Here is a 14,676-nt window from a genome sequence, read left to right as displayed (position 1 = left end):
TTCAAACCCTACTTCAGGCTACACAGCACTTCAATTGGATCAGGTTGGCTTTTGTCTCCCCTAGGAAAAGGAAGAATTGTGAAAACAGACAAAGTTAAAGTACTCAGCGACTGTACATTTGCAACAACAAATAGCATGTGCTTTGTCCGTGATGTTCTAGTATCTCTCTTCATGGGGTTTTATTTTGTCATCCTCCTGTAGGACTATGTTCATACTACAGGTAGCTGTATGTACCGACAGTAGTAGTGTCCATCCAATTGATCAATCATTGTCTTGTGGGCCCATCTCCCTTCCTCAAGCCTCTGTGTCCAGGCTGTGGCCAAGGTCACGAGGCTACAGTGGCTGTCACAGTGATGAGAGAGTCTAATTGAGACAGAGCACCGTTCTCCGGTTGGAGGATTGACAGTTCATCACAGACACATTACAACCCCTGGTCTAGCGAAATTGCTGCCTCCTGTCTCTTTGCGTCTGGTTCCAGCCCTGCAGGTCTCCCCTCCTGCCTGTCTCCCTGCCTGCCTGACGATCCTCCTACCTACCTGCCTGTCTGTCTGTCTCCCTTACTGCCTGCATGTCCACCTGGCTGTCTGTCTGTCTGTCTGTCTGCCTGTCTCCCTAACTGTCTGTCTGACTCCCTTACTGTCTGCCTGTCTGCCTGTCTCCCTAACTGTCTGCCTGTCCTCCTGTCTGTCTGTCTCCCTAACTGTCTGCCTGTTTACCCAACTCCCTGCCTGCCCGTTTGCCTACCTGGCAGCTTGCCTCCCTGCCTGTCACTGTGACAGGTCTAAGGCCTATCAACGTGTGCCTCAGATTGATGTCACCGAGTCTGTGGCCTCGTCCCAGGTCTGGCCTGGCACCCACCCATCCGTCAGACAGTAAAAAACCCGCTCTGACGCTGGGGAACAACAGCTGTCTGCCTCCCCAGTGCACTTTGCACTGTGCGCACACACAGCTCTCAAAGCCCCAACCACAGAAACCAAAGACTTACCTTATCACATCCCCGTCAAACGAGGAAAAGAGGTGAACGTCTTCCCCAGGGCAGAGGAGAGTAGGAGTGGATTTGTGAGCGAGAAGATTATAGCGTGGGCGGACAACTTTGTGGTTGAAGGTGCTGAACAGGCTTTTAAAAACACACACACACACACGCTCTAATTACAGAAGAAAAACTGTTTTTTTTTTGTACTATTAAAAGTTTGCCGTTTATTAATCCTTTGCTTTGGCACTGCTCAAACTGGCCTTTCTTGAGAGAGAGAATGAGAGAGCGGGAGGGATTATAGATTTTTATGGACAAAGCTGGGCGAGAGAGAAAAATAGGGAGAAGGGGAAGTGAGAGACAGAAAGAAACAAAGATGGAGAGGGAGTTGAGTGGCTTATTATGCTGATTTATCACTATTGATTTTAATATCCAGGGATATCTGCCTAAAGCCATGCGATTAAATTGTCGCAACAGTGATTTTCAATGGAGCCTTAGAGACCACAAATATCTTTAAAGTGCATGTAGTGTGACAATTACGTTTTTTGGAATAAATAATTCTTCGTAAGTGCTTGAGAAAGCACTTTCACACGCTGCGATGTCGGCGTATTCACCTGACGCTGACTCCTATGTGCCCAGCTCATCAGCTTCCAGTTGGGAAAGATGACCAATCAGTGACCCACCAGGATATAATGCGAAGATGAGACCCCTCCCCTCCAAGTTTCCCCATTTGCCTCCTGAAGATGCAGTCATGCTGACATTTTAATGGGAAGTGCCATTAATAACATGGAGCTCATTTCAGACGACCGTTTCTTTCCTGTCTCTGCTCTGTGTCTCACAGCATGACACCTTGTTTAGATTACCTGAGCTGATCGCATTACACTCTCTGAGAGTTGCCCCCTCTCCCAAGGATGGCATATGAGATGGCAGATAGAGATGGTGGTGACGGACTCAGCTAAACAGCTCCAGATATTGTGAGCTATTCGTTGGCGTGTCCCTAAGGTGTGACCAGCTGTGACAGGTTACCAGCCCACAGACAGGCAGGCAGCCTCGCAGACTACACTTCAGACAAGCTGGCTGGCTGGCAGGTTGGCTAGCTGTCTGGCTGGCAGGTTGGCTAGCTGTCTGGCTGGCAGGTTGGCTAGCTGTCTGGCTGGCAGGTTGGCTAGCTGTCTGGCTGGCAGGTTGGCTAGCTGTCTGGCTGGCAGGTTGGCTAGCTGTCTGGCTGGCAGGTTGACTAGCTGTCTGGCTGGCAGGTTGACTAGCTGTCTGGCTGGCAGGTTGGCTAGCTGTCTGGCTGGCAGGTTGACTAGCTGTCTGGCTGGCAGGTTGACTAGCTGTCTGGCTGGCAGGTTGACTAGCTGTCTGGCTGGCAGGTTGGCTAGCTGTCTGGCTGGCAGGTTGGCTAGCTGTCTGGCTGGCAGGTTGACTAGCTGTCTGGCTGGCAGGTTGACTAGCTGTCTGGCTGGCAGGTTGACTAGCTGTCTGGCTGGCAGGTTGACTAGCTGTCTGGCTGGCAGGTTGGCTAGCTGTCTGGCTGGCAGGTTGACTAGCTGTCTGGCTGGCAGGTTGGCTAGCTGTCTGGCTGGCAGGTTGACTAGCTGTCTGGCTGGCAGGTTGACTAGCTGTCTGGCTGGCAGGTTGGCTAGCTGTCTGGCTGGCAGGTTGACTAGCTGTCTGGCTGGCAGGTTGACTAGCTGTCTGGCTGGCAGGTTGGCTAGCTGTCTGGCTGGCAGGTTGGCTAGCTGTCTGGCTGGCAGGTTGGCTAGCTGTCTGGCTGGCAGGTTGACTAGCTGTCTGGCTGGCAGGTTGAATGGCTGTCTTGCTAGCAGGTTGGTAGATTCACTGCACACCAGGATGCCTCACATACCCCCACTTCGTCATTCAGCAGATGCTGTTATCCAAAGCCACTTATAAACAGCGCATATACTGTAGAAAGTACATAAAGATGATCAAGGACAGTAGTGCCTAGTTCTACAGTATTTCAGTGGTCAGAGTTACATCTCAGCTAACAGACACGGTGAGCAAAGTAGATACTACAGTCTACTACAATGCTACTACAATACTACAAAAATACTACAGTGTAATACAATACTACAACACTACTACAGTGTACTACAATGCCACAATAACACTACAATAATTCTACAGTGTACTATCGTACTACAATTATACTACAATTATTCTACAGTAATACTACAGTGCAACACACAGAACGCTGTTCATCTAGCCTTCTCCTCCTCGTCCTTTTCTGCGGCCGCTCGTCTCCCGTGCTGAGCATCCGAGAGCGGCCTAGAGGGCCGCTCGAAAGGTCAGCTCAAACAAGCTATTGAGAAAGCACCTTTCGTTCCCTCTGGCAAGAGGACAACAGCACTTGCTGATGTTTCCTTATCTTTCTTAAGAGCTGGAAGGCACAAGCTACTCGTACACTGGAGCCCAACTTGTATTTCATTTATTATCCAGCCCAAGCTAGACCTTAGCTAAACCTCCACCCCCTTTCCACTGGCTTTTCATTCCGTGTGCGAGTGTGTGAGTGTGTGTGTGTGTGTGTACCAGACTGCCCCCCAGGGTCCTGGGTAATTGTCTTTTGGCTCTCTCCTTCAGGTGATAAATACCTGGAGAGTGGCCAGTCTCAACACCTGCTCAGAATAAGAGTGTGCCGTCCAGTTCAGAGAGCTGGGGTGAGGTGTCTGTGTGTTGAGAGGGAGGAGAAGCGGGAGGAGGGGAATGGGACTAGATTGACCCCATGGCTCCACAAAGGCTGGTTTCATTCCTCTTATCCTGTCGTCTGGAGGTCTGTTATTGCCGCTCTGGCTGAGAGCTCTCGGGAGCAGCGCAGTGCTAAGATGACGCATCGGACTGGATGTGTCTTCGCATTTGCTTTAAAAGTGCTGCGAATGAGATTGAGCCCGGTGGAAGGATGCTGTGTTGAGGACGTGAGGTCTGTTCCTGAACACTTGGGGGAAAAATTATAGCATGGCACAGTGAAAGATAGAGGGTAGTAGAGAGAAGGGTAGAGGTGAAGAGAGAGAGAGAGAGGGACAGAGAAGGAGAAACAGCTATATTGTGCTGTAGGCCTTTGGGAGACTATTAAATGTCTGTCAGGCTGGAAACCCCTTGCCATTCGGAAATATCACAACGATCAGGGGCAAATTGTTTTAAAGAACAGGGGACGTCTCAGCTCAGTATTTCAAATAGGAGGAGGGATGTACCGGATAGGAGATGCTTGATGGATGAGAGGCAACGGCAGCGAGAAGCGATAGGGACGCGGGGAAGAGCGAGAAACGTAGAGACAGACAAAGTGTTGCAGTGATGGAGTGAGTGTGGAGGGGGAGAATGAGATTAGGTTTCACACTTCAGGTGTTGGGTTTGACCGTTTGACCGGCTGGGGAGTGGAGAGCTAGTCAGTTCTCCTTGGCCCGGCAGGGGGCTTGGCGCCCTTATCGATCCGTGCGATGGAGATGACTGTGGCGCTCGTGTGTGTGACACTATTGTAGGTTTGTGAGCGTGCCTGCGTGCGTGTCTATGTCTGGGGGGTTCTTTTGACGACAGGATTGTAATTATTTCTCCACAAGCGGACAAAGGGTGTTCTGGAAGATACGGACTCGGATGTGTATGAACAGGATGTAGATAGAGAACAGTATGACGCATGAAGTTTGTGACAAATCCTTCTTCTCCTCTTTGTCTGTGGTCTTCACAGTCACTGTGTTGTCTGGGAGATGATAATGAACACATCGTTTCAGTGTTGGGTGTGGCCGTTATTCTCTTCAACATTTTGCACATTTCTTTTTCCAGTGAAAAAGAAAATGTCTGAAAAAGACAAACATCATTGAGTAATTCGTTTCAAGGATACATCCTCAGTGACTGTGGAGATTGATTGGAGTATTTTGCGGGGTCTAATACTGTGACAGTCATTCTTGGGTTCGGTTGGCAACGAGCGCCAGTGTACCGCATGCATGTGATGGAGGCTCTTTTGGGGGGGGGACTCGCAGAGCGGGGGGAGTGTGTGTTCATGGCTCCTGGCCTTTGTTCCTCTCCTGGGTCCTGTTTTAACCTCTATAAAGGCCCACGCTAGACTGGAGCGTGTAAGCATTTGTAAAAACTCACTGTCCGTGAGGAACAATATGAAAATCAGGTTCAAACAGCTCTGAGGTACAGGAGGACATTCCCCGAGTGCCCACCGACAAACAGAGAAGATTGCATCCACTTTGCGCCACATATGAAAGCAGGATTGGGGTGATGCCAGTGTGGAGTTAGGGAGGATGAGGTGACTGAGTTTGTGTGGGGGGGTTGGGCAGGGGAAGGGAGGGGGGTGGAAGGGGTGCAGCACAATACTGGAACAAGAACACACATCTGCACACAGGTGTGGGATAAGGTGACGACTTTGAACACCGTTTTTTCGTATTACTATGCACACAACACACACTCGTTTTCACACCGAGCTTGCCGCGGCACAGTTGAGGTGTTTGTTGATTGAGCTGGGGAGTTTAGCTACTGTTTGACGTTTGCAGCCGTGACTCTAATGATGTTGAGTTAACCTCACTGCCTCTGCCCGTCCTCGTTCTGGAAGGAATGGGGAATGCTGACTGGGGGTGGGGGAGGGAGGGTATGCACAAAGACAGCACAAAGATAGCACATGCAGTAAAAGGAACATTTTGCCTTCTTGGCCAATAACAAGAGCCTCCTCTCCAATGCTCTGCTCTCCAAAACTCTACTCTGCTCTCCTCTCCCCTTCTCTCCTCTCTCTCCTCTCTCTCCTCTCCCCTTCTCTCCTCTGCCCTTCTCTCCTCTCTCTCCTCTCCCCTTCTCTCCTCTCCTTTCCCCTTCTCTCCTCTCTCTCCTCTCCTCTCCCCTTCTCTCCTCTCCTTTCCCTTCCTCTCCTCTCTCTCCTTTCCTCTCCCCTTCTCTCCTCTCCTCTCCCCTTCTCTCCTCTCCCCTTCTCTCCTTTCCTCTCCCCTTCTCTCCTCTCCTTTCCCCTTCTCTCCTCTCTCTCCTCTCCTCTCCCCTTCTCTCCTCTCCTTTCCCCTCCTCTCCTCTCTCTCCTCTCCTCTCCTCTCTCTCCTCTCCTCTCCTCTCTCTCCTCTCCTCTCCCCTTCTCTCCTCTCCCCTTCTCTCCTTTCCCCTCCTCTCCTCGCCATGGAGAGGCTGAAGGTTACAGAGGACATAGACTGGCAGACAAATCAAGACGGCGCTAGCGAGCGTCCTCCGAGATAGGGACTGAAAGTCCCTGGTGACCTTTTGGCGAGGAGGAGGAGGAGGAGGAGAGCGCGGCGCGCGGCCTACCCGGCTGGGAGCGAGGGAAGAGCATCAAGGCCAGAGTGACATGAGAGCCTGAGCTGAACTATTAGGAGAAAACAGCACAGCCGGAGCCAAGAGTCCCTTTTAGAGGCCGCGAGAGAAGAGCTCCTATTGATCCAAATGTATTCCGAACTCCGGTTCGTCCTCCAGTTCCTTATTACGCGGTGATAACCTGCCGTCTCCTGCTTTGTAGTCGGAGAGGAACAAAGTCGAGGGGGTCGGGTGGGGAGGAGAGGGGGGAGAGAGAGGAGGAGTTTAAATGGAGGGGAAGGCCGAGGATGTATTTGTGGTATTTGTTTGCCTTGCTCGGCTCTGCACAGCTAGTCTCTGCTCTGCCCGTTGTTGGTATGTCTGGCTGTCCTGACGACGCTGGCTTTAGTTCCAGGTTTTTTGAAGCACCGCCCGGCTCTCGGCTTCGTGGCGACACTCGTTTTGTGCTTCCCTTCTTTTTCTCGTTCGTTACCTCCTCCTTTTTATTCTTTCTTATTGGCCTGGTCGTCTCTGTAACTTTCTCCACTCTCTCTCTCTCTCTCTCTCTCTCTCTCTCTCTCTCTCTCTCTCTCTCTCTCTCTCTCTCTCTCTCTCTCTCTCTCTCTCTCGACCTCTGTGTCTCTATCGGCGTGTCTCCCTCACTCTCTCTCTGTCTCTCTTTCTCTCTCTTCCCCTCTCCATCCATCTCTGTACCCTCCCTCCCAGTGGCAGGCCCCAGATAGCATCTCCTGCAGCTTGTGACCAGGGTTTGGATCTGCAGTACTCCAGAGGAATTATGATGTGCTGCATCAGTTCTAATCTTGTTATGGATGTTTCTGCGTCCTTGGAAGAGGCGGCAGGGGATGGATGCTGCTTTATCAGATTTCACAAGCCTTTGAAGCGTAATTCACGAAAGGTCATCATAATATTATACTGTTTTCGTGTGTGCGCGGAGGAGGTGGCGATGATGTTGGGTTCGTTTTATTGTTAAGTTCAGGTCTGACTGTAAGAGACTTCAGATTTATTTGTCATTTCTGATGTACAGTATGTATGGTGTACAATAACTGTTTCCCCTCGGTGCTAAGCAGGCAAGAAATTGAGTTCAGACATGAAATAATGGGTCAACTCAGCTCTGCATGGACCTATATTTAAAACATGAGGTGAGACACTGTATTGCACTAACACCAGTAATATGGAAAGTAAGTAATGTTCCCTCTTCCTCGTGCTGTACAGTAGGTTATTCACAGTGGTACGTTCTAACAAAGACACGGTGTAACGGCAATAGGTGGTGGACTCAAAAGCACGACTCTGAATATTCACCAAAAAAGGTTTTACTGGATTCAGAAGACTAGGCAGAGAACGACACGAGGTACAAAGACAAACTAGCAACGAGAGCTAGAAACACAAGGGGTAAATACACTGGGGCTAGATTGTTCAGGTGCTGTCAATCAGGGCTGGGGAGGTCAATCACAGGCAGGGTAGGAGACACTGAAATGAGAGGAGAGGTGAGTAAATACACTGAAAGAACCAGGACATGACCTAGGGATTGGGGCGGGATGTGACACACAGGGCCATTAACTAATGATGACAGGGAGGAAAAAACTGTTTTCCCACAAACCAGCCTGTCAAATGTTCATGAATAACATTGTGTAATAGTGTATAATCTTCCTTTCTAACCCTAAAGAAAAGTTTTACGGCTAAATGATGGTGACTGCAGTATTGAGTCCTTCTTTCAGAGTCTGATGAATATGTAGAACCTTTGATAGACGGAACATGAATTATTCATCTGACGATTTGACGTTAATAACATAGATTGCTGTGGAGATGGATAAAATCATCGCAACGTTTTATTTAGGAAACTCTCGAAAACTCTTTGATGCCTATCAAAGACCTTTTGCATTAGTAAAAGTTAATTGAGAGTTTTTCTGCGTGTCGTAACCACACGTTAATTATTTCACAGAACAGGCATTCATTCTGAGAAAGGTTGATTTGTCAAAAGTCAATGTTTGACTAATGAACTGACAGGGCAGAATGGCTTTCAGCATTCAGAGTACATGACCTGTCATGTTGTATCAGTTAGCTAAGAAAGCTAAGTTAGCTAAGTCAAATACTATACATGTGTACTCACAGTTTTACACTGGATAAATAATGTATAATTGTAAAACATGTTAATGAGACAGGTTGGAAATGTTGACTTGGAGCAGCACATGAAAATGTAAAAGATATCCAAAAATATATACAGTATATAAATCGAACCACTGAAATGTGGTCAATCATGGCATGAATAGACTAGTCCCAATTGTATGTTATACAAGTTCATAACCGGACAGCTGATGGAGATGAAGCCTGACATTTCCGACAGTGGTGGTCTTTCACAGTGGAGCTCCACTCTGTTCTCCCGAGGAGGGCGTGAACGATTGTTCGGTGTGTTTAAAGGCTAACCTGTGAATGTCACGCTGACCTCTGTCTCTATCTCTCTGTAATGAGTAGTCGGGCGGGGGGGAAAAAAGACAGCGTCCATTTTAAGCTCCCGTGCTTCTTCACCCTCTGAAGAAGCGGTTGTTCAGGGTGAATAGAGCTGGAGTCAGAGATAAATGGATGGGGATGAAGGTTACGGCGTATTAAAGCTTCGTTTCAGCGTGCTAGCTAGCTCGACGATTACTGTCGGGCCTTGGGGGCCAAGACAAGGTCGTTAACACAGGTCAGCACTCCGTCCGTGTCTCTGAACGATCCACAACGTCGACAGGAACCACAACAACGACAACAGTTGACAGCAATGTTGTAAACTCCCGACACGGCTGCGTTTGACCCGAGAGTCTCGCCTTTCCCTCCGTCCCTCCCCTCGTCCGTCCTCGTCCCAGGCTCCTCTCCTTCCCTCCGTCCCTCCCCTCGTCCGTCCTCGTCCCAGGCTCCTCTCCTTCCAGACGCCCCTGCCCTCTCACGGCGCCCCCGCCGTTTCGCTCGCTTCCTGCCTCTCCCGGGTCGCCGTCGTCGAGCCGCGCTCTCGCTCGTCCTGGACCAGATGGGCACCATGCCAGGGCGCTCGGGCGGATGGCGTGTTCTGCTCCTCCGCCTCGCCCACCCGCCGCCTCCTGAAACACCCCACCTCTGTCCCAGAGGGCACGGTTTGAAAGCAGCCAAGTTCCCAAGAGGATGTGCTCCAGTGAGAGGGAGGCTTCCAACCACTCCTGTTACACAACGAAGGGCAGTTTACGGGAGATACATGTTAATAATACAAATTGAAGGTTTTGGTGGGTCCAGACCTGCGCAAACGCCTACAACATTTTATGCCGACTGGATGCAAATGTGCTTCCAGTGTTTGCTATCACATGCCAGGAAATACTTCATGTATATTATGTACATTTATTCACATAAATACATAAAAATGAAGTGCACGTTCGCATACGTTTTGCTTTCCAGATATAATGGGATGCCCCAGATCATGCTCAAGCCCAAACGGAGGGAAGAGAGCGTAGGGTTGTGTGCTTCGTCATCCGGTTCGGTCGGATCAACGGAAACATGGGTTCTTAGCTTGTACACAACAAAGAGGGCCACCCTCTTCCACCAAACACACACACGAGCACTTTCTATCTTCTTCTCTGACTCCCCCCCCCCGGGGCCGCTGGGTACCAGCAGGAGAAGCCGCTCTGAGAGATCTCATAGAGCAGTGTGCCTTGAGGGCGCCGAGTGCTCCACCCCAGGAGAGAACACACAACTCAGGAGCTGTCGACGGAGGAGCACTGGGGGGCCCCCCGGTCCCCCGCCAGTCTGGACCCCCTCCCCCACATCTGTCTAACCCGGGGAGGGGGGGGGGGGCAGATGTGTCACTCCTCATTACAGGAGACGTCAGTCAGGAGAAGAAAGTTAAGGGGCCGCCCCTCCCACACACAAACACACACACACACAAACACACACACACCACACGCACCTACCACACACGCCACACACACACACCACACACACCACGCACACACAAACACACACACGCTACGCGCACACAACGCACCCACGCTCACCACACGCAAACACGCACACTCCTCTCGCCCCTCAAGAGGAATTAGAAGTGTGCATGTTCTGACGTTCCGTCTGATGTTGCGAGCTGGTGGCGTTGGCGTGGCGAGCCACCGGCTCCACGTCGTCTTGTGTTTCACTCACGCCGGGGAAAGAGGCCCGGATAACTCAGTGAGGCTTTTCACGTGGCCCTTTCTGCAACTTGCGTGCCTGTCTGTCTCCTTAGATATCTCACATTCATCTCTTTACGCTCCCATCAGTGTCAGAGGGACCTTTTCCAGTCCCTCTGACGGATGATTCACGATCACATTCAGTTCGGAGCCTCAGAAGTGAATATACAGTTGTCTGAAGATCCTTGGTATCAAGGCTGCGTTGGGCTGTCTGGCTTTTTCAGTCCTTCACCCGTGACTGACAGGGAAACGAAGACCTCGCGGGACAAAGGCTAGCCGCTCGTAGATGTGGGCATGCAGGAACACCTGCTAGCGTCGCCGCTTTAGCCACGTTAGCGGACACTGTCTTGGGAAAGAACAGATTTTGAACGAGGGGAGCGATGGGGTCGGCTTGCCCTGATTAGCAGTGCCTTAGTGGTGTTTGTTGTTGTTTGTACTCCAGGCTCATCTGTGATCTCACCTGCTTCAACTTCACCTTGCTGGAGGTACATAGTAGATTACCCTCTGGGGGTTTTGCTGTGAGAGTGGGGTGCATTTGTTTGCGTCGGGGAATGAAGGTTCTTTATGCGCGCAGCTGTATTTTCTGGAACACTGAAGCAGTCTTTGCCTCAAGGTTAGCATTTCCTATTCTCTGTGTCGAGAACTAGATAACCTTTGTATTATTGGAGACTTGCTGAGGAGCTGTGGTCTTCAAATCTCTCTCTTTCGGTGTATTCTGCTCTCTCTCCTGCTCTCTCTCCTGCTCTCTCCTGCTCTCTCCTGCTCTCTCTCCTGCTCTCTGTCCTGCTCTCTCCTGCTCTCTCTCCTGCTCTCTCTCCTGCTCCCTCTCCTGCTCCCTCTCTCGCTCTCCCTCTCTCACTTTCTGTTTGTCTGAATGCATGTCTGTATCTCTCTCTGCCCCTCCTCTCTCTCTCTCTCTCTCTCTCTCTCTCTCTCTCTCTCTTTCTTTTTCTACTCTTAGAGAGGTTTTCCAACTGTGAACTGTTGTCTTAGTGCGAATGTCAGAGCCACACACAGCACACTGCCTTTGAAGAATCTCTCTCTGCTGGCTATTTAATCATGCCAACAATGATTCTCAGAAGAGCTTTCACTGTGATCTTTTGATTCTGTTCCAGCAGACCTGGAGTGCTTAAAGCATGGGTCGAACGCTGCCTCTTTACGTGGCTTTGAAAAGTAGACTTTTTGGCAATTTCTAGGTACCACGCGCGAGTCATTCGCCGTCCCTCTCCGAAGTTTAGTTTTGAAGATGACATTAATGGTCCGCTTCCTCCCTGACACTAGCCTGACCTCTCCCCTCTGCTTCCTCCAGGGTCCTACATGCTGGTGAACTCTTCCCAGCATGCCGCGGGCCACCGCGCTCAGCTCCTGCTGCAGACGCTGAGCGAGAACGACACGCACTGCGTCCAGTTCAGCTACTTCCTGTACAGCCGCGACGGCCACAGTCCGGGGGCCCTGCGCGCCTACGTGAGGGTGAACGGGGGCCCGCCGGGCAGCCCGGTCTGGAACATCTCCGGCTCTCACGGCCGTCAGTGGCACCAGGTGGAACTGGCGGTCAGCACTTTCTGGCCCAGTGAGTACCAGGTATGGACCTCATGACAACCGCACTGCAACACTGTATTAATATTAATTATTTCATTCAAAGAAAATGTGAAACTGTACGTTGATGTCTACACGCCATACACCTAAGGAACGGACCACTGCAGTACTGTAACACCTCAGTATCATTGTTATTATTATTAGTTTGAAATGATCTATTATATTGATCTACCCACCACATCCATATACAGCTACAGACCTGAACTCTGCAGTGTTGTAACACCTCAATATTATTATTGTTATTTTTTTATTTGAAATGTTCCACTATGATATCTACCACCATATTCCCATATACCCATGGAACCGACCACGGCAGTACTGTAACAACTAAATATTATTATTAGTTTCTTTAAAATTCTCTACCATATTTATTATTATATAAATAATATATTATAATATAATATAATAATATATATGCTTATTTCCCAGCATATCCCCACACACCCATGGTACTGGCTTCTGCTCTACTGTAACTCCTGTTTGTTATTAGTGTCATTATTTTATTTAAAACGCTCTATAATAATTATATCTTCCAGCATTTCCCTGTTTACCCATGGACAAGCCACTACGGGACTGTAACACCTTAGTATTATAAATATTATAATTTTTTTATTTAAAAATGAGTTACTACCATAGGGATGTCTTCCAGCATATCCCTTTTTACCCATGGACAAGCCACTACGGGACTGTAAGACATTAGTATTATAAATATTATAAATATATATTTAAAACCTAGATCATAGGGATGTCTTCCAGCATATCCCTGTATACCCATGGTACGGTAGGCCCCTGCAGTACTGTTAAATAGTTGTACAACTTTATTGATATCATTGCCTCCTGAGGCACGGGAGGTCCCTGGTTTGGAAACATATCTGAGGGGCGTAGCTGTGTACGACAGTATGACACTACCCCGTACAGTAGCAGATCTGATGAGCCAGCAGAGTTACCCACACACAAATTTTGCCTCAAGGTGACCTCTTTGTTAATTACATGTCAATCTCTCTCAGTTTAATTATCATTGATTCCCAGATGACTGCAGACTAGGTTAGTGCCACAGGGTCTGTTCTGCTACGGGCCCCATGTGAACACGCATGCACTGCTGTCATGCGGACTGGCCCAGCCCAGGGTCCGTTATGGACACCAGCATGACTGTCGTCACCCCCACCCCCACCCCCACCCCCCACCGCCTTGTGTGCCCCTCCCCCCCATGCCTACTCGCCCCCCTCTGACTCTGGAGCCAGTTGACTGGCAGCCGCGTGGGTGACCAGGTGCCTACCATCTCCCCTCAGATGGCTCGAGCGATCGGCCAGTGCTGGGTCCCCGGCCATAAATCACATTTCTGTTTTCTGCAAACTCCACGGAGCTGTCAAAAAGCAATTAAATTGAGTAGTGTGCGTTTTTACCGAGAACTGTCAATCGCTCCGGCGTAATTAACTTCCACGTGGCCTTGCTAGATGTGACCTTCATGTGTAAATAATAGGCCTGCTTTGTACAAACAGCACTCAGAGGTAGGATGACACTGTTCAGCCAGATCCACAATTCTTGACAATGACTGGTATTTAAGCCTGACGGTGACACACTTAACACACACACACAGACATGGCTCAAAAACACACACGCAAACACACACACACACAAAAGCGGGCGCAGTTGTCGAGCGTGTGGGCCGTGGGCCAGGGGGAAAATGACCTTGATAATGGCTGACGAACGCAAAGCGCTGACGAGCTTGCTCTTTCCCTCAACTTTATATTTGCTCTGGGAGCCATCTCAGTAAATATATCAGTACATGAGAGGATTACGAGCTCGCCTGATCAATGCCGCTGCCAATCACATCACCCTCTCTGTCCACATGACCACCAGCAGGGCTCTGTTGGAGAGAGCTATTCATCAAGTCAGTTTAACAACCAGTAATGTGGCCATGGCAGGTTCCCTCTGCACTAGGAGTTTGAGTAACCGCCCCAGTGAGACTTCTTGTGCCTCCTTTTCCCCACCCGTCTTCTCTTTTATCCATATCCCTCCTGTCGGTTAACTTTTTCTTCTCCTTTTTCCCCCCCTTCTTCTCTGGTCGTCCGTCAGGAAACGAACAGGTTCTCTTTCTTTGTTGAGCACCCCCCCCCCCCTCCCCTCGTCTCCTCGCTCCTGTTTAATGACGGTTGGCGTCTAACGTTATTGGTGCACCGGTGAGCCGGGCTGCGCTCGTGTCTGTTTACGAAGTGTTTACGAAGCCTCACAGCTGCCTGGTGGACGGGGCTCGCTGGGCGCGCCGCGGCGCGGCCTGCGAGGGTCAGGCTTCCGTCAGAGAGGAGACGATAATGGACAGGTGAGGAGGAGTGGATGACTCAGGACAGGCCAGCGAGGGCAGACGAGACGAGCTGAACGCGCGGGCGTCCGTCTCGTTGCGCGCGGGGAGGGGAGACTCGGCAGCTTTCAAGCCGAGAGTCGAAACAGGTGGTTCTTCACGTCGGAGCGACGCCGACGTGGCGTCACTTTTCTGTGCTTCCATCCCTCCTTTGGAGGGTATCTATTTTTGCTGCTTCTCCCACGTATCCCTCCGCCCAGGAGGGATACGTCTACCTCACAAAGTCAGCGAGAGACAGAGCAAACAGCTCCCACCAAGTCACTCCTCCAACACGGCTTACGCTGCTAATCCCCCCAGCAGCC

General features: G+C 50.2%; 1 protein-coding gene across 1 annotated transcript in view; it reads left to right on the top strand.

The window, feature by feature from the left end:
- Positions 1-14,676, top strand: part of ptprub (protein tyrosine phosphatase receptor type Ub) — a 130,287-nt gene that overhangs the window by 64,196 nt on the left and 51,415 nt on the right. Inside the window, 1 exon segment of the mRNA XM_062466154.1 lies at positions 11,729-12,000. Within this exon segment, the coding sequence (XP_062322138.1) occupies positions 11,729-12,000 (272 nt within the window).

This window comes from Osmerus eperlanus, chromosome 7, assembly GCF_963692335.1.
Source record: "Osmerus eperlanus chromosome 7, fOsmEpe2.1, whole genome shotgun sequence".
NCBI classification, from domain to species: Eukaryota; Metazoa; Chordata; class Actinopteri; order Osmeriformes; family Osmeridae; genus Osmerus; species Osmerus eperlanus.
This window is presented reverse-complemented; position numbering and strand designations above follow the sequence as displayed.